Source organism: Diachasmimorpha longicaudata, chromosome 4 (genome assembly GCF_034640455.1).
Source record: "Diachasmimorpha longicaudata isolate KC_UGA_2023 chromosome 4, iyDiaLong2, whole genome shotgun sequence".
Classification (NCBI taxonomy): Eukaryota; Metazoa; Arthropoda; class Insecta; order Hymenoptera; family Braconidae; genus Diachasmimorpha; species Diachasmimorpha longicaudata.
In genome coordinates, this window is record NC_087228.1 from 7706598 (window position 1) to 7729750 (window position 23153).

The 23153-nt window shown below is 36.9% G+C and overlaps 1 protein-coding gene and 1 long non-coding RNA gene across 3 annotated transcripts in view; one reads left to right on the plus strand and one right to left on the minus strand.

Moving 5' to 3' along the window:
- LOC135161333 (uncharacterized) overlaps positions 1 to 8911 on the plus strand; it is a 32596-nt gene extending 23685 nt beyond the window's left edge. The window contains exons 1-3 of one of the 2 annotated variants that reach the window (XR_010298765.1): positions 1242 to 1750; positions 8119 to 8440; positions 8784 to 8911. This is a non-coding gene — a long non-coding RNA (uncharacterized LOC135161333). Of the gene's footprint in view, positions 1 to 1241; positions 1751 to 8118; positions 8441 to 8783 lie in introns of those variants that run through there. The other variant, XR_010298764.1, reaches the window with a different exon arrangement.
- The window catches only part of LOC135161840 (uncharacterized protein), a 78349-nt gene extending 61170 nt beyond the window's left edge, over positions 1 to 17179 (minus strand). The window contains exon 1 of the mRNA XM_064119763.1: positions 16344 to 17179. Within this exon, the coding sequence (XP_063975833.1) occupies positions 16344 to 16484 (141 nt within the window). The 5' untranslated portion in view covers positions 16485 to 17179. The remainder of the gene's footprint in view (positions 1 to 16343) is intronic.
- Positions 17180 to 23153: the final 5974 nt, after the last annotated feature.

Sequence of the window (23153 nt, forward strand, 5' to 3'; positions counted from 1 at the left end):
GGAAAGAGAAATTTTATAGATTTACCTGTTGAATTTTTGGTCTTTTTGTGCTTGAGAAAAATATATTTTTTCACGTCAATAAAAAAGAAGTTCAATTCCCTGAATTATGTATGCTAACTTTGTTTGTTTTGAAAAAAAAAAAATATGAGAAGAAAAACTTGGATTCTAGGGAGATCTTTGAAAATTATATTTCAAGAAACTTCAGTCATAGCTTCAAATGTTCATTTTAACGTCATTAAATCGAAATTAAACTACGATTACCACAAATATCTTTATTAATTTGTTTTTAATGATTAATATTGAAAAGTTCATTTTAGAATTTTTTTTACAAGAATTAAAAAATGGATAAATTAGTTCATTTATTAACACCTTATTGAAGGGCTGAGGACGATCTAAAACCGCAAAAGAGACAACCGGTTGTGCATAAAAAAGGGCCAATAAAAATAATAACAATGATACTGTTAACCAAATTGGAAAATGTGGCTTAATTATTTGAAAGAAAATTTCAATATATGCAATAAAATTACTAAAGTTGCAAAATAGATTCCTGCATTTTTCAATTATTATTGTAGACTTTTGAATTATTAAAAAAAACAACTCTCAGAATTTTCAATACCAAAAAATCGAATGAAAAAGGCCTGACAACAATTCTCTCATTAGAAAACCCAAAAGTAACCCTAAATAATTAAGATAACTAATAGCATTGTTTCAATTCAACATCGACCTCAGTATTATTGGTTTAACCATCGACAAGTCATTAGATTTATAAATAGAAACGAGGAAAGTGCTTCGTCGTTGCACCCGTAACAAAGAAAATCCAGGAAAAAAAAAAAGATAAATATCCGAAGTGAATGGTTGAATCTCTCTCCAATCCTGTCAAATTCCCCCGTGCATTCACCACATTTACGTAATCGTTAATATGATAAACACCTCGGCATGTTGCCCATTACATTGATAGTATTAGCGAATAAACTAAAATATATGCAAAATTAAATTTATGCAGAATAAAACGATTAGAATAAAAATATGAGCACGAGTTACCATTCACCACTTATACAAGACTTATTTTCCGCAATCTTCGAGTGAATGAATAAAAAAAATTTCCAATAAAAAAAATGGTAAATGAAGGGAAAAAAAGGCCATAAAGAGACTCCCGTGTGTCGATATGCAACAACACTTGATTTGCATATATGCGCACCCGTGCTTATCTAAGACACATTTTGAGCAACAGTGCTCTGTCACATTGCACACACGCCAGGATGGCGAGTGTCCTGGAGGTACACGTAGCGTGATCGGTATAAGCGAAACTTATATACGGCCTCCCGGGGTATAACGGTATTTCGTAACGAGCGGGCGTAACTCGCCACTTCGAAAGTGGACTGCAACGATAGCTCGGAAAGAGGTGATATCGGGTCCTGGGTCCGAGTCCCCTCCTCGGGCCCCACCGGTGCAGCTTTGTTGCGGCGAGTTAATTATTGTGTTGCCCCTCAAACGAAAAAAATTGATTAATATCCCCCAGTGCCAATGTAGATATCCCAGTGAAGACTGGGAACATGTGCTCTGGAACTGTCCGAAATATGATGTACAAAGACAGAAGATGTTCCAGCGGACGAGACTAAAAAAATTCGCCGTTTACATGGAGAGAAAAATTCTCTGGAAATTATGGAACAAATTACGGAACAGTTACGGATTTTTTCAGGTGAACTTTCGGGAAAAAGTCTAGAACGCGCTGGAAAGGCGTTAAATTACGGTAATTTTTACTGAATACTGTTTTGACTGGCAGATTACGGAACCGACACGTAATTTTTTAATAATTTCGCATTTCGTGGAACAGTGATGTAATATTGAAAAACATTGACATGAAGTGTGCGAAATTGTCAATATCTTCTTGGAGACGTGAAAAAAAATGAGAGAAACTGTCCGTTTTCACCGAAATTTCTGAAATTGTATCACTTTCGCGAGTTCAGGGGTTTCCGAGCGTTTCGCAATATTTCGTGAAAACTTCCCTTCGTGCGTCAAACTAATCAAACAATTGTTCATCTCCTATTATGGCACTCCATGCCCCCGCGAGTAGGTAATGAGTCATGAAAAATTTATGACGCTTTTGATAACAACCGATACGAAAGGAGTGCTCCACTGGAAAAACATGACGGAATTACATGTCATGTATCACCGGAAAACAGCTGCGTTATCTGCTAATGCCAATGACGTTCCACCATTCAACGGTGACATTCACGTCATTGGATTCGCTCATATTATTTGTCTCCTACCACTTGACAGATTATGAAAACATATTGCTGATAGGACTTTTCGCGAGTGAGATTTACAGCGGGGGAATACCGGGAATTTCGAGAAAAAATGAAGCTTTTTTTATTGGAAGAACCTAAAGCTTAATTGCTCCAGAAATTTTTAATAAAAAACCTTTAGTTGACACGGAATTTTCATTGATTTATCAATGAGAAATCAATCAATTTTCTTACAGACATACAGACATTTCCTCCTCGTGGCAATTATAAAATAAAAGAAATTATAATCGTAAATCCACTGCATTTTATATTTAATTAAACCCCATTTCTAATACTTCTCTGAACTAAATCAACATTTGGGAAACAAAATTTCTTCCCTACTGTATTCCTTAAATTGAAAAAAATTCTAACACTCCATAAATACATCCGAGTCCATATGCATCACATGGATTAACATATACATTCATCCTGTGCACCAGTGAAGTGAGACTTTCACCAGGATACTCACAACAGCTCCTGTATGTTCATGTTGCTTCTACTCAACTTCTTTGTACTCACTTCGAAGAATCCACACAGACAAGCATTGACAACAGGATCAAGCTCGATTGACTCTGAAGTGTCAATCCTGCCATGTCCTACCATCTGTCTGCCTTCAACCGAGGACGATGCCAACTTAGAGCCAACACTATTTGCAAAGGCCATCCCGAAGCCCGGTAGTGAGCCTAGTTCAAGCTTCTTGTCAGCTTGGAACTTTCTAGAGTGGCTCTGGCATCAGCCAATGGTCACACCAATGGAGTCATAAATTTATGGAAAATTGATTGCAGTCGATTATTTATTACTTTTATTTTCAAAATCAACAATGGTCTTGTGCTGGTGTTGAAACAGACTAGGCTTGCCTGGTCCTCCAGCCTTGGTCCAATTGTTAATTCCCACCTGGGCAACATCAATACACTGGGCCTTTTTTTTCAATGCTACCTGGTGATCATCTGCCCGCTAAACCCCACAATTCCAATACAACTCGGATGGATAGTGTGCGTGAAAAAATAGTATAAACATCGACGATCCCAGATGACGTATGTCCCTTGCGCAATTTGAAGATCATAAAGTAAAAAATGTCAAGAGTAACCTGTTATTATGTATTTATGCGCAATTAGTGATAACATTTTTCCGACATTAAACCATTGGGGAAATTTACGAGTCGATTTTTGAATTTTCATTCTTTACCTCCCGCGTAGAACAATTTTTGTTTACGAGACATATTCCACAAATCTTCATAAAAAAATATTGAAAGATCTTCGGAAGATCTCTCTCAGTTTTCGAAAGATAATTACATTGAAATGTTCCAAATTTTTCTGAAGATTTGTAGACATTGGCAGGAAAAATTTCACAAAATAATCTGGAATTACAGAAAATTTCAGGCCAAGAATTTCAATTGAAATAATTTTAATGTGTTCGGTTTTTTCTTCATCATTTTTATGTGGAACCGTTTTAATTGTTAAGAGCTGTAATTAGCCAGGGACTTTATGGAGACTTGTAAATACTGTCATTTGCGCCCACGAGTGCATAACGAGTGAGGGTGCTCAACCTCAATGAAAAGGCGAATGTTTAGGTGTCAAACACGGCGTCATGCTGATTAAACAAATGCAACCACCACCTACAGATCCTTCGGAAACTATTTACATCACGTTGATCATTAAATATAATTCAATAATGACAGAGGTAATAACCGAGTGTGAAAGAAAGTTTGGCGAGAATATTATCGATAATTGTTATCCCCCCGAAGTTTTTACGTTCAAATTGCAATTGAGGCCATAAGGAATTTGTTGAAGAAAAAGTTTTTGTTGAATCGACGAAAAACTATTTATTCATAAAAAAAATCACGCCTTTTCGTATATCTTAAATTTTTGTTTAATGAGAAAGAAATTGGAATTTTACGTTATCAAAAAGATATTAAATATTTCTTTATCAAAAATCATTTAACAAATTACATTTTTTGAAAGTTAGAAAAGTTCTTTTACGAATAATTTATGAACAATGAATATGTAACAATAATTGTAAATTCCTGTAAAGGTCTTTTTTAATACTCCAATTTGTTAACTAACTATTTTAATTAACAAATTTTACTTTTGAAAAATATAGAATTACAAATTTGTCCGAGATTCATGAAAGTTCCAGTGAATTCAGTGTAAATTGATTTGTAAAAATAAGGAAAAAGTGAATAACAGATATTTGCAAGTATAAAATCCGTTCTTTGGTGACTCGCCGAAGATAATTGACTAATTGGACTCGTAGAACAGAATAATGAGCTAATGTTCCCCTGAAAAAGTTTATTTTTTCCCTAACCTTGTGTAATCTGCACTCTTGTCGTGCAGCAATCTCCCCCAGCAATAAAAAACCAGTGGTATGTTGGAATATAATTTGTGGGAGTTATTAATGAGTGAAAAATACAGGCCGCAGAGCATTGAAATTGACGACAATATTAGAATTTCTTTCTGTAACCAAGTGAAATTTTACAATCGCATAATGATGGATATTATTTACAATGAAAATTCACGATAGAGAAAAATTATTCTAAAGTACTTTCTACACTTTATTCGTCTTTTATGGCCACTTTAATTACGAGTTTCTTCAAATTGTCTATCCCAATAAAACGTTAAACGCCACATAATTGTATATTTATTTATTCATGTGTGTTTGACGTTGTTGAATCGCGATTATAAAAAATTCTGCTTGGCCCAAGGGTGAGGCCCAACGTTGGCCCAACAGCAGAAAGCAGGCTGGACCCAAGCTAATCTAAACGAGAGCCTTGCGTCAACGTGGCCTTGGAATTAAACAGACTGATAATCAAAATTAACCCATATTTATTTTATTTTCTATTTATAACATTGTTATAAAAATCTTCCATCCAACACTTAAACATAACAAAGTTTTAATCCGAACTGTCCGAAATGTGCAAGTGATGTTTATTTAATTAATCAACCATTAGCATAAGACAACCGTTGATTATTTAAATAAAACCAATAAATAATCGACTCCAATCAGTTTTCCATAATTTTATGACTCCATTGGTATGACCATTGGCTGAAGTCAGAGCCACCTTAGAAAGTTCCAAGCCTGGCAACAAGCTTGAACCAGGCTATGAACTTGGGTCACTACCGGGCTTCGAGGTGACCTATCGAAGTAACGTTGGCCCTAGGTTGGCATCACCATCAGCCAGGCCAACCAATCTTGGGCCTGTCGTCAATGCAATGGAATTTTGAATAATTACTGACCATCAAGCGAAATGTCATCGTCATTTATTGAATATCCGCGCGTTAATGAATAATCATAGTATCAAAGAAGCAATATTGGAGATAGAAAGAATCCTAATAGCGCGTGGCATATGGAAACTTATCGGTTCACCGAGTACGTGTGGATAATTGCGTAATTCTAGTGTGGGGGACACGCGGCGTTATTCGGTTCAATGATCAATTTGTCGACTCGGTGAACGTTAATAGTACATTTTTTTTTTCATCTACATATTCCCCTGTATCCGTAGAAATATTCTAGTCACTCCTACAGTCGGTGTGTCATTTACGACAGTCAGTGTGACGAGAAAATTGCAATTCGCGATGACAATCGTAAAAACAATGTCTCGTAACGAATTACTCAGTATATTGACGGATCAACGACTCTTTCGAGAGCTGAACAAGTGTCAATATTTCAATTTTTATTGCAATCAAACGGACTAATTAGTTCATTGATGATGAGAATTTTTTGAGATATTTTTTGCTCCATTTTTCAGACAGATGTGAACGATCTGGCATTAAACAGAAAAGTTTTTTTCAACAATTGCTTAAACAATTGACGAAAAATACAAAAAAAATAAAATTATGCGAAATAAAGTTTTAAAAACGTCTTTGAGAGTAATCATTAATTATTATCAATAATAACGATAATTATTCATTACAAAAATATAATGTTCCTTTTTGTTTTCAAATCGAGAAACTAAATTTCTGAAAAGTGAGAGTCATGGAATGCCATTATCTAATATATTCACATCCTCGTACGTATACTGACTACATACAACTGTCTGAATACAATGTAACAATCCCCCAGACAAAGACGTTATTAGATTTTCTGTAATTTTCCATAATTACCCAGTTACATTGTACAGACTTGCTGTCAATAGCTCTTTCAATAATAAGAAAGCGGAAGTATCTCCTTACCAACTTCCTACATCATTCAATAAAATATAAATATTTTTAATGATCCGCTGACTGAGTGAACGCAAAAATCAAAACTTCAGTGAAACACTTGGCCTTTTCGATCTTCAACCGAGTCATAATTTTGTTAATTTATTTCGCAATTGGCTTTCTGTGAGCAACTTTGTCATCTAGACATTAAAAAAAAACAGGCCTATCACCTTCTTAGCCCCCCTCCCTCCCTGCGGCCCTCCCCATTCCCAAAGATAATGTTGCGTTTGATTATAACAAAATATCAAGGCCTCGCCTTTCTACCAGATACCGAACACCTACGTTATGTGGCTACACGTGATATCCCCATTGCTCCACCTCTAATTTTATTAACGTGTGATACATAAAGTATTTGATTTGTTTATCACAATTTTTATCAACAATAAATCCATCAATCAACCAATATTACAAGTAAACTTGTCACATCTAACGCTTATTTCCAATGAAAATTTAATGATAGTGGGAATTCATTACTTTGTAGTTCAATGTACGAGGAATTATCATTAATTTGCAACTGTAATTGTTGCAACTTTCGCTTTTGAATGGGGAGTAATGATGCCACAATTCAGTAGCGAAGTGGTAAAACGAGATAAGTTGACTCATTTCCGAGTCGAGTTTTTGAGCGATATCTGCGAATCCGAGAGAGATAGCAAAATTTTTATTAGAACATTTATTGTAGTGCTCAATTTACTGCGCAAAAAAGATTCCGATAAAAATTTTGCTATCCCCCTTGGATTTCGAGATATTCATCAAAAAGTTGTGACCAGTCAAAAGTGCCTTATCTCGTTTTACCACTTAACTACTGAATTATCCTAATGACTATTGAAATTGAGTAATTGGTTATTTATTCAATTCCATTCTATTGATCAGCAAGAAAAGTTCAAATATCAGATACACGCAACAGCTGATTATGAAAAATTTTATCAGTGTGCAGTCGACGATTACGTATCGGTGTGACCTTTTTCAACATTCACAACATCCTACGGTTTTCAAGCCCTGGACCATAACACATGTTGTCATTACTTATGCGAATGTATTTATACCGGAGCGAATCCGGAGGCGTTGCGACGGTGATAATACCAGACCGGAAGTGTGATAGAGTACTGGGAAAGAGAATGCACGTACACAGAGATTACGTTAGAAAACACGTGTGTCATTACGAAATGAGGAATATTCGCCGGATTTAGAGCTGTTCCTGTGACTGACAAATTTATCGAGTAATCGAGCATTTCAGTCTCTTTTCATTTTGACTGATGGTAACGTCACAATCGCATAGAAGCTTCATGTGCCTATGTGTCTGTGCTCAAGGTCATCTTGGCCGTCTTTTCGAAAATTAAAAAAACAAATGAGTAAAGTTATTCTGAGAAAGGTCGAATTTCATCAAATCACGGGGATTACTAAGTACTAAGTTTGTCTCAAAGTTCACCTCGATTATCGATTACAAAAAATAATCGATCCTCGACATTCGGTAATTCGCGAGTGTCTTTCCCTTCAGTAATATGATGAACAGATTTTTTTTTGCCTCCTGCTTTCTATAGAATAAGAAAATATTCTCCTCGAACAAAGAAAGTCGTGCTTGGCTTTTGTCATTCTTTCTTCGCCCCTGAAGACCGATGATGAAAGATCCGATTTTTCAGGAATGACTGCCTGTGACAGGTAGATATACCCCGTTGTATCGAGTCGAATGTGATTCGAGAGGGAACCTTGATCCGCAAATAGCGACTGTGTGTCGAACTGTCCCTACTACATCTCAATGAAACAACGGCACCATGTCCTCACACCACTGACATGTCAATTAACACTCACGGATTATCAACAGTGGTGGAGAGTCGCAAAATGAGTGAATACACTTTCAGGGGAAAAAATCAGGTCCCTCGTCAGGGAGAGAATCCAGTGACAGATGATTTTAGCCTCCAGCCAACGAGATTATTTTACCATGTGAATATTCGAAGGGATGGGGTGAGTCAATACTCTTTGCATTTAGATTGTGTTTTGCATGCAAATATAGTGGAACTTGCCAATACTCGTCGAATGATACAACATGTGGAGATAACATATTTGTTTTTGTTGAGTGGGAATTGTGTATTTCTGCTGAGTTTTTTAGGGTATAATAAAATTAGAAAATAAAAGAGATGTTTGTCAATTTTGATGTTCAGTCTATTTAATTCCAAGGCCTGAGTGACGACAGGCTTCGGATTAGATGAGCTTGGATCAGGCCTGCTTTATACCGGTGGGCCTATGTTGGGCCTCACCCTTGGGCCAAACTGAACTTCTCAAGCTCGATTCAATGTTTCATTTCCAGCGTATGCCACGCTAGGCCCGAGCTATGACGCGAGTCCAGAAACAGACGGGGCTTGTCTTGGTCCCAAGACTGGTCCAGGCTTCACCCAATTGTCAATTCCTACCTGGGACCCGGTCAATGAAGAAAAGAAAAATTCGTATAGAAGTTCTATACGAATTTTTCTACTAAATCGTGTTACTTCAAGATTAAAAATATTCAATTATTTATTTCTGCTTATTTTCCAGTACGAGGCAGACCATCTTCATAAAAACTAGATGTCATAATTCATCCAGAAACAATTAATCCAGAATGAGGAAATGAAACTCTCGAGAATTTATAGAAAGTGAGCCGCAAGCGATACCGATCAAATTTACAACATTTTTCCCTTTTCCAATAGTTCATTCAATTCATATTTTCCCGGATAATCTAATCTACCGCGGTCGCCCTCGAGGAATCACCGTCGATCCACGATACTAACGAGATCACACGGTTATGGGTTACATTTTTTTATTTCAAACTTCTCCTCACCCGGGATTATCGAATGATCGCGATCTCGATCCTCATGACTTCATGTTGGCAGTTTGCAGTGCTGAAAACTAGCTTCATAAATTATTCCCGACGAGGGCGCTTAGATCCAGTGCATAAAGCCGTTGGTTGGTGAAACGATGGCGGAGGGGGGAGGGATGTTGGGGAAGGGGGGCGAAGAAAAGTAAAGACGATCCGACCGTTGATGGTGACTGCAACTACCGCTGATATACCCAGTTTCCCCTCTCCACTTCTTCACCTTTCTTTTTCACTTCGGTAACTTCGTGACGGTGCTTTGGTCACGCAATCGAGTCGTGCGGCCTTCTCTCGTGTGACCGAATAAATTGACCGGGATCGGGAATGATGATCGTTAAAAAAAGCAATTTTTTTTTCACTCCATTCAAATATTTTTTGCTCTCATTCCGAGATTGGTTCCATCGAAAATGAATTTTTTTGTCTCTCATTATGTCTAAATATTTTCGTTTTGTTTTTACTGAATTCATTAATAAAAAATGTTTTGGGTATTTTTGATGGCGAAATGAAGTTGAGAATTGATAGCGAGTTCGAGTGGCTCAAGGCCACGCCACGAAATTCCTTCATCTAGTTTTTTCTGTCACGTTTGGCGCGAGTTAAAAACTTCAGAATCGATTGAAAATGGCGAGAAAAAATTGGGTTGAATTTGGATGAATCAGTCATAGGTTTCTGTTAATTTGAAAATATTCTGGGAATGTTCAACATTGAAAACAAAAATAAAGAGATTTTAAATGTGAATATCGATATACCTACGCATACATACAATACATCCACATTTGATATAGCGAAGTGGAAAATATCGATTGAAAAATGGCTTTTCGAACGACAAAATCGATATATTCAAAAGTCGATCTCTATCGAACATTCCTAAATTATTCCAGCCGCCTCTACAGGTGCAATGACCCATTGATCGCCCCCAGAGAACGTCAGAAAGACAAACTGGGACGCGTTGCAAGATCCCGACGTCATCCACTGCACACGTTTATCATCCACCCATGTTAAATTTTGACGTTAAATTTATGACGCACTGTTTCGCGAGTAAGACGGAAAAAACTCATTCACAATAGACTTTGCGGAAAAAAATCGACACACCCGGCATTTCTCGACGAAGTCGAAAGTTACTTTTGTCCCTCTTATTCGCAGTTATGGCGACTGAATGACGGTCAGTGGGTAAGTAGGAACAATAGAAACGAATAGTCGCGATGATGTGCGGGGAAAAAAGGTTGGATCTAATGCGACACGACAGGATGACATAAGAAGGTATCGCGCTGTCGATAGGAAGTCGCCATATGTCATCGTGAATTTTTAATCATCTTGTTTTACCCCGTTACACGACCGCGATTTATCGCCTCCGGTTCAGTCACTAGAAGGATTTGGAGTCAGATAGGTAATATTGTCGTTGGAGGAAAACCTTTTTCGAGCAACGAGCTGAGCCTCTGCTTTTTCCCCACAATTCGATGGAAGGAATCGATTCAAAATCATGAGAGAAGGGGGTTTTTTAGCTCATGGGAAGCAAAAGGACCTTCCGGTGGCGAGAAGCCAACAGATTAAACCACTTTTGTTGTTGGTTTTTTAAAATGTCATTCTGGGATTGTATTTCTTCAATAAACAAATGATACAAAAATGTCGTTCAATATATAGTTCAAAAATATAATTTTGCCAATTAAATATTCTTTCGACAAGAATTCAAACCGGATTTTCGAATGGAAATTTCGATCATTCGTTTGTCCAAAACTAATGCGATTGGCAAAACTATATTTTTCTCTCAGTGTGTGATCTCTATCAGGTTGACCAATTGTGTTATCACTCTTATTAGTATTATTGTTCTTATCTTCATTTTCCTGTGTTTTTCCTCATCGGCTGCAGTGTAATTATTCATTTTCTGGGTGGAAAGGCTCACGGGTTAGACTAGTAAAAGGGTAAGCTGGATAATTAGGCGCAGAAATAATGAGGTAAATGATTGTCGTACATTTGAGGAATCGCGGGCGAGTCTGTCACTGCGTGACAATCAACCGTTCGTCATGTTGGGACAGTGTCTACCATACGCGCACACCGGGGGGCGATAAGAAAGGAAATAAGTTGTAAAAATCTCGGCCTACGATAAATTTTTTTTTCAAAGGAATTGACGACATTATCGAGCATTCAATTCCGACGTTTGCATTTATTTTTGGAAAAACCGGGGTATTATATCAATCGATGGATTTACGTCTCTGTATTGTACCGTCACTGATCTTTAATGCAACCAATCGCCGGCGATTAATCTCAATAATTTATTGCGTCTATCAGGGAATATCGATCGATTCCCGGGGGGCGAATCAATCCATCAATTGTCGATTCAATTTGGCGTATTGGGAAGGGGGTCAGTGCTCATAGCGGGAATTAGTCGGACGTGATGCATGAATTTTCCATTAATGGCTTCTTTTGTCAATCAGATATTCAGCAATTGCCGTCGTTGGTTGTATTTAATGAAAAATCTACGTTCCTTTGGTATGCGATATTAGAGATTGAATTTTCATACTGATGGATTCTTCAAGCGATTTTTTCTTGCGAATGGAAGATTTATAGAACTTTGGGATAAAAGGCAAACAATATAACCAAATTTGGGTGAATTAAAAAAAATAACATAGATGTTTCGTAAATTAAATATTTAAAATGAAAAACAAATGATTAAAATCAACTAAAAAAAATTTGCGACTTTTTACCATCTCAATGTTAATATTTATAAATAAAAGGGCCATACGATTATACTCTAATAGAATGCATGTTCAGGATATTGTCGAATTCCTTCGAAAATAGATAATAAATACGCAAAATTATGCCAAACCCGTCGTTTCCTGAATTTTCGGTTAAAAATACCACCGTTACGAAATCCGAAGTCAAAAAATGTTAAACAAGTTATAAAAACGCAGGCTAAATTCTCCCCGAATAATCCCCGCTGTATTAATAGACCATTACGAAGGCATCAAGAATTTTCAGCGAAAAATCTGAGCGTCCTTGTACCATCGCATGCATTCTACGCGGAAGAAATTCAGTAGCGAAGTGGTAAAACGAGATAAGTAACTTTCAACTATTGATTGGTTTTTCACGAATATCTGAAAATCTAGGGAGCAGGAAAATTTTGATTAGAAGATTTTTTAGAGCGAATTAAGTACATGATCCTGGAAATCATCAACATAGTCATCCAAGTCATTAGCAGAATTCTAGATTTCCCGAAGATCCAAAAAACAGAAAATCCTCGGTTCTTCATCAAATTTAATTACAAAAATTCCGCCATCTCTCTTACATTATGAGTTACTCCTCAAAAACTTGACGCTGAGATGAGTCAACTCAACTCGTTTTACCACTTCACTCCTGAATTGTGTTATGCGTTGTGCGGGTGAGTGTTACAAAGACATCATGTGGGATGACTTAACTCATCGCGAGATGAATGGTCAATTTGATGGTAATACAAGCCTCGAGCGCACTCTCGAGACCGAGATCGATGAAGAGACCGAAAACACCGAGATAAAAAACGAAATTGCACAAAAAAAAAGAAATTAAATGTTCCGGCTTTCGATCCGATGAGTCATCGCTCCTTCATTTGTCGTTTCATGATTAATTACTCGTTGCGATCATCAGTGAGAGAGATTACACATTAAAAAAGAAATGAATAAATAATAGTTGTTGCTCGTTGAATTCAAGGTACGATAATAAAAGCGCATTGAATTATGACATTTGAACTGAAAAAATTAATTCAACAGCACAAATTTATAGTAAATCGTCATGACGTTAATGATCATATTTCTGATTAGAATGGTATGGTAAAATCGTTAAGAGCGTCGTAGTTCATGAATTAAAAGTGATCGGTGTCGTTGTTAATTAGGATAAAACTGTTGAACATAAATGCAGAAAAATAAAAATGTTATTAGTGGAATGAGGAATTTTCCTTCTTTTTGTATCATTTAAAATGTTGAAATCTGTAGATAAGATTTATTTATTATTAAAATCCCCAATGTATCTCTTAACGGCGTCTAAAAGCACCAAAATGAATTTATCCAGAAGGCCAGAGACGTTCGTTTAATTGAATATTGACACCTCAATAATAAATGTAATTTCCTCACTCAAATGGTTGAATAGAATTGAATTATCCTACAGCATTTGCATGAAAACTCTTCTCAGGAATAATATCGTCTGTCTCAGGGCCAGAGGACAATTGCAAAAACCGTTATACATTTATTCACCTACAGACGCTCACCGAGTGCCTTTCTCCAAGGGCACATATGTTTTTAGGTATAAAATCGTGGGCCTTGGAACCCGACGCCCTCGGCAGTCGGTCAAGGTTGAATTTCAGCGAAGAAGCAACAAGTTTCCGTCTCGCCCTTCTCGTAACGATCAATTTATCCAGAGTTTGCCTCCCCTTCATATTCTCAATTGAATTTTTAAATTCTTTTCTTTGAAAAAAAGCAAGTACATGTGCGTATATAGATTAAATTCAAACTGGTGTTAAGTACTATATACTTATGTATTACTATTTACGAGTTGTAGTACTTATTATGGATTACAAACATTTATTACTCTGACAATAATAATTATATACTGACATAATAATGATATACTCATTATTATAAATAATGCGTAAATATTACTATTAACGTACCGATAATATTTTGGATCCCGGCCTGGTCAAAACAAAAATTAATCCCCTCATAATTAATTTCCCCTGGACAGATTTTGTTTATTTGGCATTTCGATAGCCCCTGCGTATTTTATTTATAAGGCGCTATATTAGAAATGGATAGTATGAAACGAAGTGCTTAACCTTTTCGTAAAATGACAGGTGTACTCCAATGGGTCCAGGATTTACGACGTCATGGACCTTGCTTAATGCCAAATAAAATATCAAAATTAATGATTTGCGATGACTATTTGTGATATTAACAAGTAAGTAGTTCTTTTCAACTGCCACTAATTTATCATATAAACTTGTGCCGACATTGAACCAACATTCGGCCGACATTGCCCATTTGATAACAGGTAAAATTGAATATGAAAAAGGTATTTTAGATCACTACTGAAATGATTAGAATAAATATTTAGTATCCGATGTTCATCGGGAATTCATTAAACGCTTGAGGGGAGAAATGTATAGTAACCGAAGGGGATGCAGTAATTTAAAATGTTGCGTGGGTGTATATCATCCCACGCAGTTTCAGGGGGTATCCACCGACACGCCGAGAGGACCAATCGATATTTGCGAGCGCAGGAAATTACACCGTAATTCCGGGTCAGGCTTGTGACGCAATTGCCAACTCAGGGCGTCTCGTACTTTGGGAAATTTTATTGGCGTCATGAATGTCTCAAAATTTGCGAATTAAATTGTAAGAGCATTTTTCGTTCCTAGTAGGTGGATTAATAATAGTCTAGGCAAATATAAGGACTTTTTAACCTGTGAATGGAGTTTATATGTTCAAGATTTGTTGATAAGTTTTATTAATTCAAGATACTTAATTGCTTTCTCGCATGCGGAGTGCATCCCCTTGCGAGTTCTGTAACGAATTTAGTTAGTAGTTTCCTATTGATAGCTTTCGTCTTGTTTGATCGTGCTCTCGGCTGCTAAGGAATATATGTTCAATTGCAAGAGGTTCATTACAGTTGTCACAGTTGGTTTGTTCTTCTCTTTTCATTCAGTATTGATGAGTGAGATGGAACGTCTAATTCTGCGTCTGTTTATCAGTCTTATATTTTCCTCGGTTTCACCCGGTGAAAATCTCCCGAGGTATAATCCTCTGGTGAATAATTCTCGGGACGTAATCATCCGGTTAAAAATATTTCGCAATTGATCCTAATTAAGATTCAATAAACCTGATTGGGGAGAAGATTACTTGAATCGACATATGAAGGGAAATTCTGATATATATTTTGAAGTACTTTAATTAATCAAAAAAGTAATTTCGCGTGTTTTAAAACCCAAAATACCTCTTTGTTATTTATGTTAGTGCCTGTAACGAATCAGTGACGAGCGGATGTGTCTTCCGAGTGATTAACAAATAAAGTATTTCAAGTTAATTATTCCACAGTTTCGTTATTTTAAATATTCCATTTCCAATATTCCCCCCTCGCTCATAAAATCCGAAGAACTCAATATATTCTTTTCCTCTTCAAACAGATGCCTGACTGATATATCATAAATAGGTGATAATCTTGAACAAACAATATTGGTGTAGCCCCTGAACACACACTTGAAAACCGGACTTTATCTCCGATAACGCGAAATCAAAGTTTACCAGATAAAATGAGTAGAAATAAAACTACGATAAAATGAAATTGCAGAATGGGTGGAGGAAAAAATTTGTTGCCGATATGTCATACCCGAGCATAACTATATTTCAGTCACGTCAATTGATTTTTACTAAGTTTTCAACCAGCAACTTAACACATTCCTCTGGTGTTGACTATTGGTCAATACGTGGGTGATTAGCAGTTGCTCGTGTCATATACTTGTTATGCTAATTAAATATATATATCAAAATTTGTATTTTTTAAATTCATCAATGTTATGTATTACGGCGATTAAATAGAGAGGAAAATTCCTCGATGAAACGTCTAATTAGGGAGATTTCGGGAGTCTGAGAGCGATTATTGAATTCACCAATTGCTGAGAAGAAAAAAATGAAAAACATTTGTTTTGTGAATAACTAAAGGCAACTCCTAAGGATTGAGCTGCCAACATGCAGATGCAATTTTTCAAGACGATTGCAAAAGAAACCTGCCCGATGCTTCGTCAACTTTCAAAATCCAAATTTGAATAATATCACCTCGAAAAAGTCCGGAAACTTCATATCAAAGAGACCTCAAATTTCATCTGCTGAAAACCAACCGTAAAAACATTTCGCTTAATAAAAAAAACCAAAGACCTCTTGGATATCCTCAACTGCATCATTACTCAACGCAATCCCACAAGTCGATCCCCTCCCCGACGCACTGGCAAATGCCAACGGTCGCCCAACGATTACATAATCAAAAAGCACTAAACTCATCTCTTACCTGCATCAATTGAATGACTCCAACGGGCTTCACCTGTTCCCCTGGCTCCTCGACCTTGCCACCGGTCTCAATGACGCTCAGCACCGAGTTTTCCTCGTTCCTTGGCTGTGGTGACTGCATCACCTGGTTGGTACCCGCCATTCTGCAGCAACTTCACTGTTTCACCGTCTCAAATTCACCACAAACGCCGATGAAAAAATTTTTGTCGCGATTGTCCCTCCAAAAAACTTCGATTTTTCTATTCAACCCTCGATAATTATAGAAACACCACGAAAAAGGTATCGAATAGTGTGAAAGCGTCGTTCGGTCGCCAAAAAAGTCGATACAAAAATTCTCTCATTAAACCCACGATAAATACCAATAAAAGTACGAAAAACGTACCGAGCAGTTCGTAACCGGCGTCCGATGATCAAAAAAGCCGTTAAAAAAATCGCTGCTCAAGTTGTCCCTCGACCAACTTCAATATTCTCACTAACCCCTCGATAATTATCGTTAGAAACCCGGAAAATCTATTGAATACTTTGTAACCAGTGTTGGATCACCAAAAAAGTCGTACTAATTGTCCCTCGGTCAACATCAACTGTCCACTACTTTGACAATATTGAATGCGCGACACAAGATCGAATGCTTAGTAACCGGCGTTCGATCAACGCCAAGATACATTAACACAGCCAACAGCCGAACGCTCTGTCCTTTATTCTATTGCTCCTCACAAGCACACACCCCGTCTTTATTCTCGTCAGCCACGATCCACTGTTTTCTTTATTTTATTTTATTTACGAAATGAATACACTTGGATAAATGCGAACAAACATCGGCAGACGAGCCTAGGCAGCGACGGTCCAATCCACACTGAGCGACAACGACAGGAGAGGGCGCGGGGAGGAGATCGCAGTGCGTCGACTGCCCGAGTTTCGTAAACTAGTTATTGTCTCTGTATTTTTTCAATGATCGTTGTTCACCTTGACGAGGAAGACGCACAGTGCCCCGCTGCAAAGGTACCCCCTGTTCACAATTAAATCAATGCTTGGACGTGTGGAACAACAATAATTGTTATCTTTTATTTCTTCTAACGCAGATAATATGGTAATGAGCTCCTGGGGAAGGAGACAGATGTGATCAGCTTGTCGTGAAAACGAACAAGCGAGTGAACTGATTAAAATGCTTCGGCTGAAGATGCGACTCCCAGCGTTCGAGACATAGAGGTTGCGGAGATAAAGATAGAACTTGACACAATAGAGGAAGGGGAATTAAACCAGATGTAAGTTTAATTTCATCGTTATGGCGGATTGGGGGAGGGGGAGAGTTATTCTAATCGAAAAATGGCGGATGAAAATTGGTTAATTATCAGTTTTGGGAGACTGGGGGTCAGCGGAAATTTAGGGATCTCGAGGGTGGAATTTTTTCATTTTTTGTCAGGATTTTGTGGTATTTGCGAGAGGTTCTTGATAACATATTAGAGTTTGCGGGAGGGGGTGGGGTGGTGCTGGTTAATTCTTCGATGGGTTTATTGGTTAATGTGTTGTTGATAGGAGATATGTTAGGGGCGGATGGACGCGCTGGAGTAGGTTGATTTTAAGGAATTTTTCATGGATTCATGACTAATTTTGGGGTTGGGAGCCTGAGTATTTATAACTCTGTGTAGAGTTGATGCATGGCAACTACGGGACGGATGTCCGTCCAATGTTGGGCAGATGTTGATTCAATAATTAATGAGAAGGAGATCGACTTACAAATTTAAATGAAGGTCGATTTTTGGATTTTCTAATTTTGGTGGAAATGATGTAGAACAATCGGAAAAGTAAAAATTCACAATTTGAAAAAAAAATTTAAACATCAACTTGAAATTTGGCACGAAGTTTCCACTTCTTTTCTGGACTTTCAGAATTGTTTTTTAATGTATAAAATTCGCAATTGCTCCGCAGCATATGGCTAATTACTTCGCAAAAAAGATCACGTCAAAATTAGTGGGCAATCTTGATGAATGAGTTTGTGGTCAAGATTTAAATTTCGCATCACGTTGTATCCTTCGCGATTCTTTCCTATCATATATTCTCGAGTTAATTCAGTTTGATTTTTACATCGAACTTGTCATACCCCGCGTTAATAATTCATCCAGTGGGGATTTCCGCGGAGATTACCTTCGAAGATTTTTTTTCCACACTCTAAGGTAATCGATGCCACTGCACCCACTAAAATTTCTTTACTAGCTTATCAAAACTTTTATGTCAGTCTCGTAAAAATTCAGAGTCAAAAGAGCGACAAGGAGATCGACACCAAACGGCTGATGCAACAAGTCCCTCGAAAGAATTCAACTTCGGCAATAATGGGATATATTTGGCGTTCATCGTTAATCAATTTAAATAAGTTAACGACAAATTGCTCTTCAAAAAAATGAAGGAAGGCACAATAAAATAAACTGATCTAGACAGAAATTTTTAAAGGATTTATATCAATTTTTTAAGGATTTTTCATTTCAACTCATAAAAAATGATAGACTCAAATTTTATAGCGCCGTTTCGGAAATTGTAGGAAGCTACAAATCATTAATTGCAAAATTTACTACAAAATTTATGCTCTTAAACACATTCCAATATCTAGCATTTTGCACCTCGATTCTGGTGCCCGGTACAGTAATTTTTCTGGGGCTTTTCTCTCCGGTTGGAATTGAGTAAAGAGTCAACAGATTAAAATTAAAATGTCAAGTCTAAAGAAAAGAAATGGTCTCCAATTTCTCCCACAACCATTACTGATGGATGAATTTTCTACGGACATCATTTGGCATTCGTCGAGTGCAAATCTATTCTAGGGATGGTTATTTTCGACACGTCACACCATCGTGGCGCTTCGGATTCTGAAGTCCGAGGGCGATGAGTTTATATTTAGAAAACGGCACTCATTGTCTCTTGGAGTGAGTCCACAGTGTCAACCACAAAATCTGCCGCAATTGTTCCTGTTCCTATCAATTTAGTCATAATGTGGGTGGGGTCGGATATAAATAGATTTACACACGATGTTTATGAAAATGTTTATCGTGAGAGGAACAGATGACGATGCTCCGGACTGTCTGGAGAGAAGTATACAAGTTTCTTGTCATCAATGTCCAAAATTCTCAGTTAATTTTGTCTGACTTCTCCACGTGTTTCTAATTAATTATTTCCGTACATGAGTTTCAATTCGATAAGACCAGATAATTCTACTCAATTGCTTGAGTTAATTCCCGATTTCCAAATATTTGAAGCTGTTGTAACTGGATTTAATGCTGATTTATTGATATAATTTTGTATAAAATGTTTTCTCTGTTATTTTTATTTTAAATATGATATCAACATATGGATTAATTTACCGAATTAACTTAATTTCTCAGCCATTGGCCATTAACTGTTTTGAAAGTTTAATAGTGCTGAAGTAATTACCTGACGTAATTTATTCAAGGTTTCGCTTATGAGTGTTTGATGAAGTAGAAGGATAACATTTCAAATTCAAAACAAACAGGCGATCAGTGTTATTCGACAGAACTGATATGATCCATACTTCACGCGTCAGGATTTTTTTTTACTTCATTTCTACCAATTCGATTGGTGATATGCTTCCGAAGTCGAGAACCACCCAATGGATTGCGCCCATCCCACATCTGATGCTTTCAGATCATAAAAGCTACGGTCATACCATATTTTAACTTGCTATTGCAATTTTTCAAAAAATTATTGAGTACAGAATACTGAAAATATAAAAAAACATCATCGGGTATAAATATTTTCATAGCTTTGTACGGTGGCCACTGAGACGAGTATTTTGAAAAAAGAAAATTGAAATCTGTTGAGTGGTTCATGAGACTTTCAAGGAAATACATGTACGCAAAAGGTGTAATAACTCTGATACCGCCTGGCTGATTGTGCCCGTCAAAAATAGCAGTCTTTTATGTTATGAGAGCTACAAGTGTACAAATTTTAACTCGCTATCTCTATTTTTGGTTAATTTATGATGTTCACAACGTTTGTGATAATAAAACCTATGAACGGCGATATCTCGACATTTTACCCGAAAAACGTGAATATTCCGATCGATATAGATAGGATCCACAGATACGAGCATTTTGAAAAAAAAGTTGAAATCCTGGTAGTAGTTTTTGAGATAGTGAGGGAAAACTGGAAAAACAGGAACTACTGAATCAATCGAGCTAAAGCGACGCATCAAAGTAAAGGATAATTATATCTACCATAAGTTGAAAATTCAGATTTTAGCTACAAATATCATCGCATTTTTTCTACTATTTCCTCAAAATTAATCTTCAATTGCGAATTGTCTAGAATTTTTCAGAACATTCTAGCTAACTTGCGATTGAAATTAGAGAATCGCCAAATCGTTCAAATGCAAAATTTCCGTTCGTAAGCAACAGCTCAAGTACTACCAGAAAACCTCTTCAGTATTTTTATCGTCGTAACAAAAGCAAATATCTTAATTCGCAACTGTTGGTTTTTCACCGAACATTGGCGCACGTGGTGTAGATAACGTACGTGATCGCCGCTGTTTCTGTGTCATTGGCAATGTCAATAAACGAAAAATACTTCTGCGTATCGTGAAGTCTAACATCTGTTGTTCTACGCGCACCTTAATAGTCGATTATCAAAAATTACGAAGTTCTCAAAATATGTTTTTGTTCAGAAAAATATATGAAGATACGGTACACCAACGCGTTTCTTTAATGACAGTCAATTACCGCGAAGCGAGTGAGGAAAAAGAAATGTTTAATGAATACGAGACTGTGAATTTGATTGATTGATCAAGTTTGATCAATTAATAACGACATAAATTGCGGGAGATCATTTGAATAATTGCAAACGAGGGTCATCAAATGGTTTTTCAGAAAAATGACAGGGGTTAAACGCAAATACTTGTGCTCCTGAATGATTCGTTTCAAGGCTCATTAGTGAGCGAACCTGTTGACTCCAAAAATCGTAAGAGCTTCCGTAATTATCTTTGTTTTATTTTAATTTCATTGTTATGACCCGCGTTATGGCGACAGGGGAATAACCGCGGGCCCAAGGTCTTGCATAAACAAGTGATTATTTATCGGTGAAGTAGCCCGGGTTATACTTTAATTTTCTCATCGCAATTCGAGAAATTTCAAAAAATTCCTTCACCAATTTGAAATTTGGCGTACGATTTTCTCTTGACAATGAAATATTTGGCATTAACGAACAGCTGATTCGAATTTTTAGTTTTTCTCTTCGTTTACAACACGCATTAAACTTCATTTAATGACTTCGTTGGATAACAAGATATCGTAATTATTTCTATGGTAGAATTCCAATATTATTATGAAAACACAACTGAAAAATAATCAGAAATTTTCTTGTCTCTATGACACCATCGAATTATTATTGTTCTTCACGTATTTATGTTTCATTCGGTCTTGAAAATATTGTACCACTCGTGGTTCGATTTATCAATTGTCCTCATCAGACTCGAAATTTTTAAACCAGATATTCTCTTATCACTTGAAAAATTCTCATTCAAATGGAACCATAAGAACGTTCCGAGAACTTCCTTTTCTTCCCGCATGATAAAACTAATTGATCATAAAATTGTGAACCGGTTTGTGACGTCAATGCCCCGACGATGATCCTAGGAATAGAACAATTAAGTTTTGTTACTCCATTTATTTATCGTTACCTTCTTGTTTTGAACTGCGGGTCTCACTCGTAGATTGTACGCACCCTATCCCACGGATGTTAGTTGTCACATCGTCCAGATTAAGGGACGTGCGTGTGTGTGCACCATTGGAGCTAAAGGACTTGAAGTCATTGCTGTTCAGATAGAATCAGTAGTACTTTATCAAGTCCATGGAATCCTTTTCGCTGTGGTTAGCACTCAAGGTCCATGTGTCTTTGAAATTTTCCAGGAAAAACGATAAGTCTGTTGCGCATATGTTATAGCACTTAGACATGTACATGAGAATTATTTCTGCAGTTACGATTGAGGAAAGTCTCGGAAATCATTAGTTGTTGAAACAATCGTTTGATGCGGTCTAAATTACTCTTTGTGTGCATTCGCTTTTGAAAAAATTATGTTACGTTGTTTGAGAATTTTGTCTTGCGCTTGAAAAAAAATATGAAATAGATATATATATATATATATATATTAACAATATCATAGCCTAGCGTGGAATATGTTGGGACTGAAATATTACCTAATTTCACTTCTGCAAGAATGTCCAACAGACGAATTTCGATTTGACAAAAATCAGTTTCATAAAGCGATCGGGAAGGAAACGAGAAAAATCGCGAAGACGAAATCGACACAAAGGAGTAAACTTGGCGACCTTCGATGTAGTCTAAACCACGGGGTTACAGTGATTGCCGACTGCCACTCTAAACTGGAGAAATCTCTCGGTTCATCTCTCTTCATGTTGATGGCAAATGTCCTGCGCTTTTATGCGCGAGTATTCGCTCGTTTATCCATATCCCTGATACACGTTTATCCACTTCGTGTCTCCATGTGCACCAATGCTGCCAACTTTCACGTATCATAATACGAAGTTGAAGAATGTTGTTTCCCTTCCAAATTACAAAATACACCCCGGAGCACGACATGTCTCACTTCGCGAGGTAGAAAAAAATGATAAGAAGTCGTGTGCGAACGAATGCCTCGACGAAGTTGTCAATAATGCCTGAGAATGAAATAATTTTTTTCTTTCCGGAAATCCGCGAGTGTTTACGCACTCAAAACGTGTATTTTTATATCGCCAGATATGACGATAACCGAGATAAAGTAAAATGGATAATCACCCCTTGCTATAATTGTTCG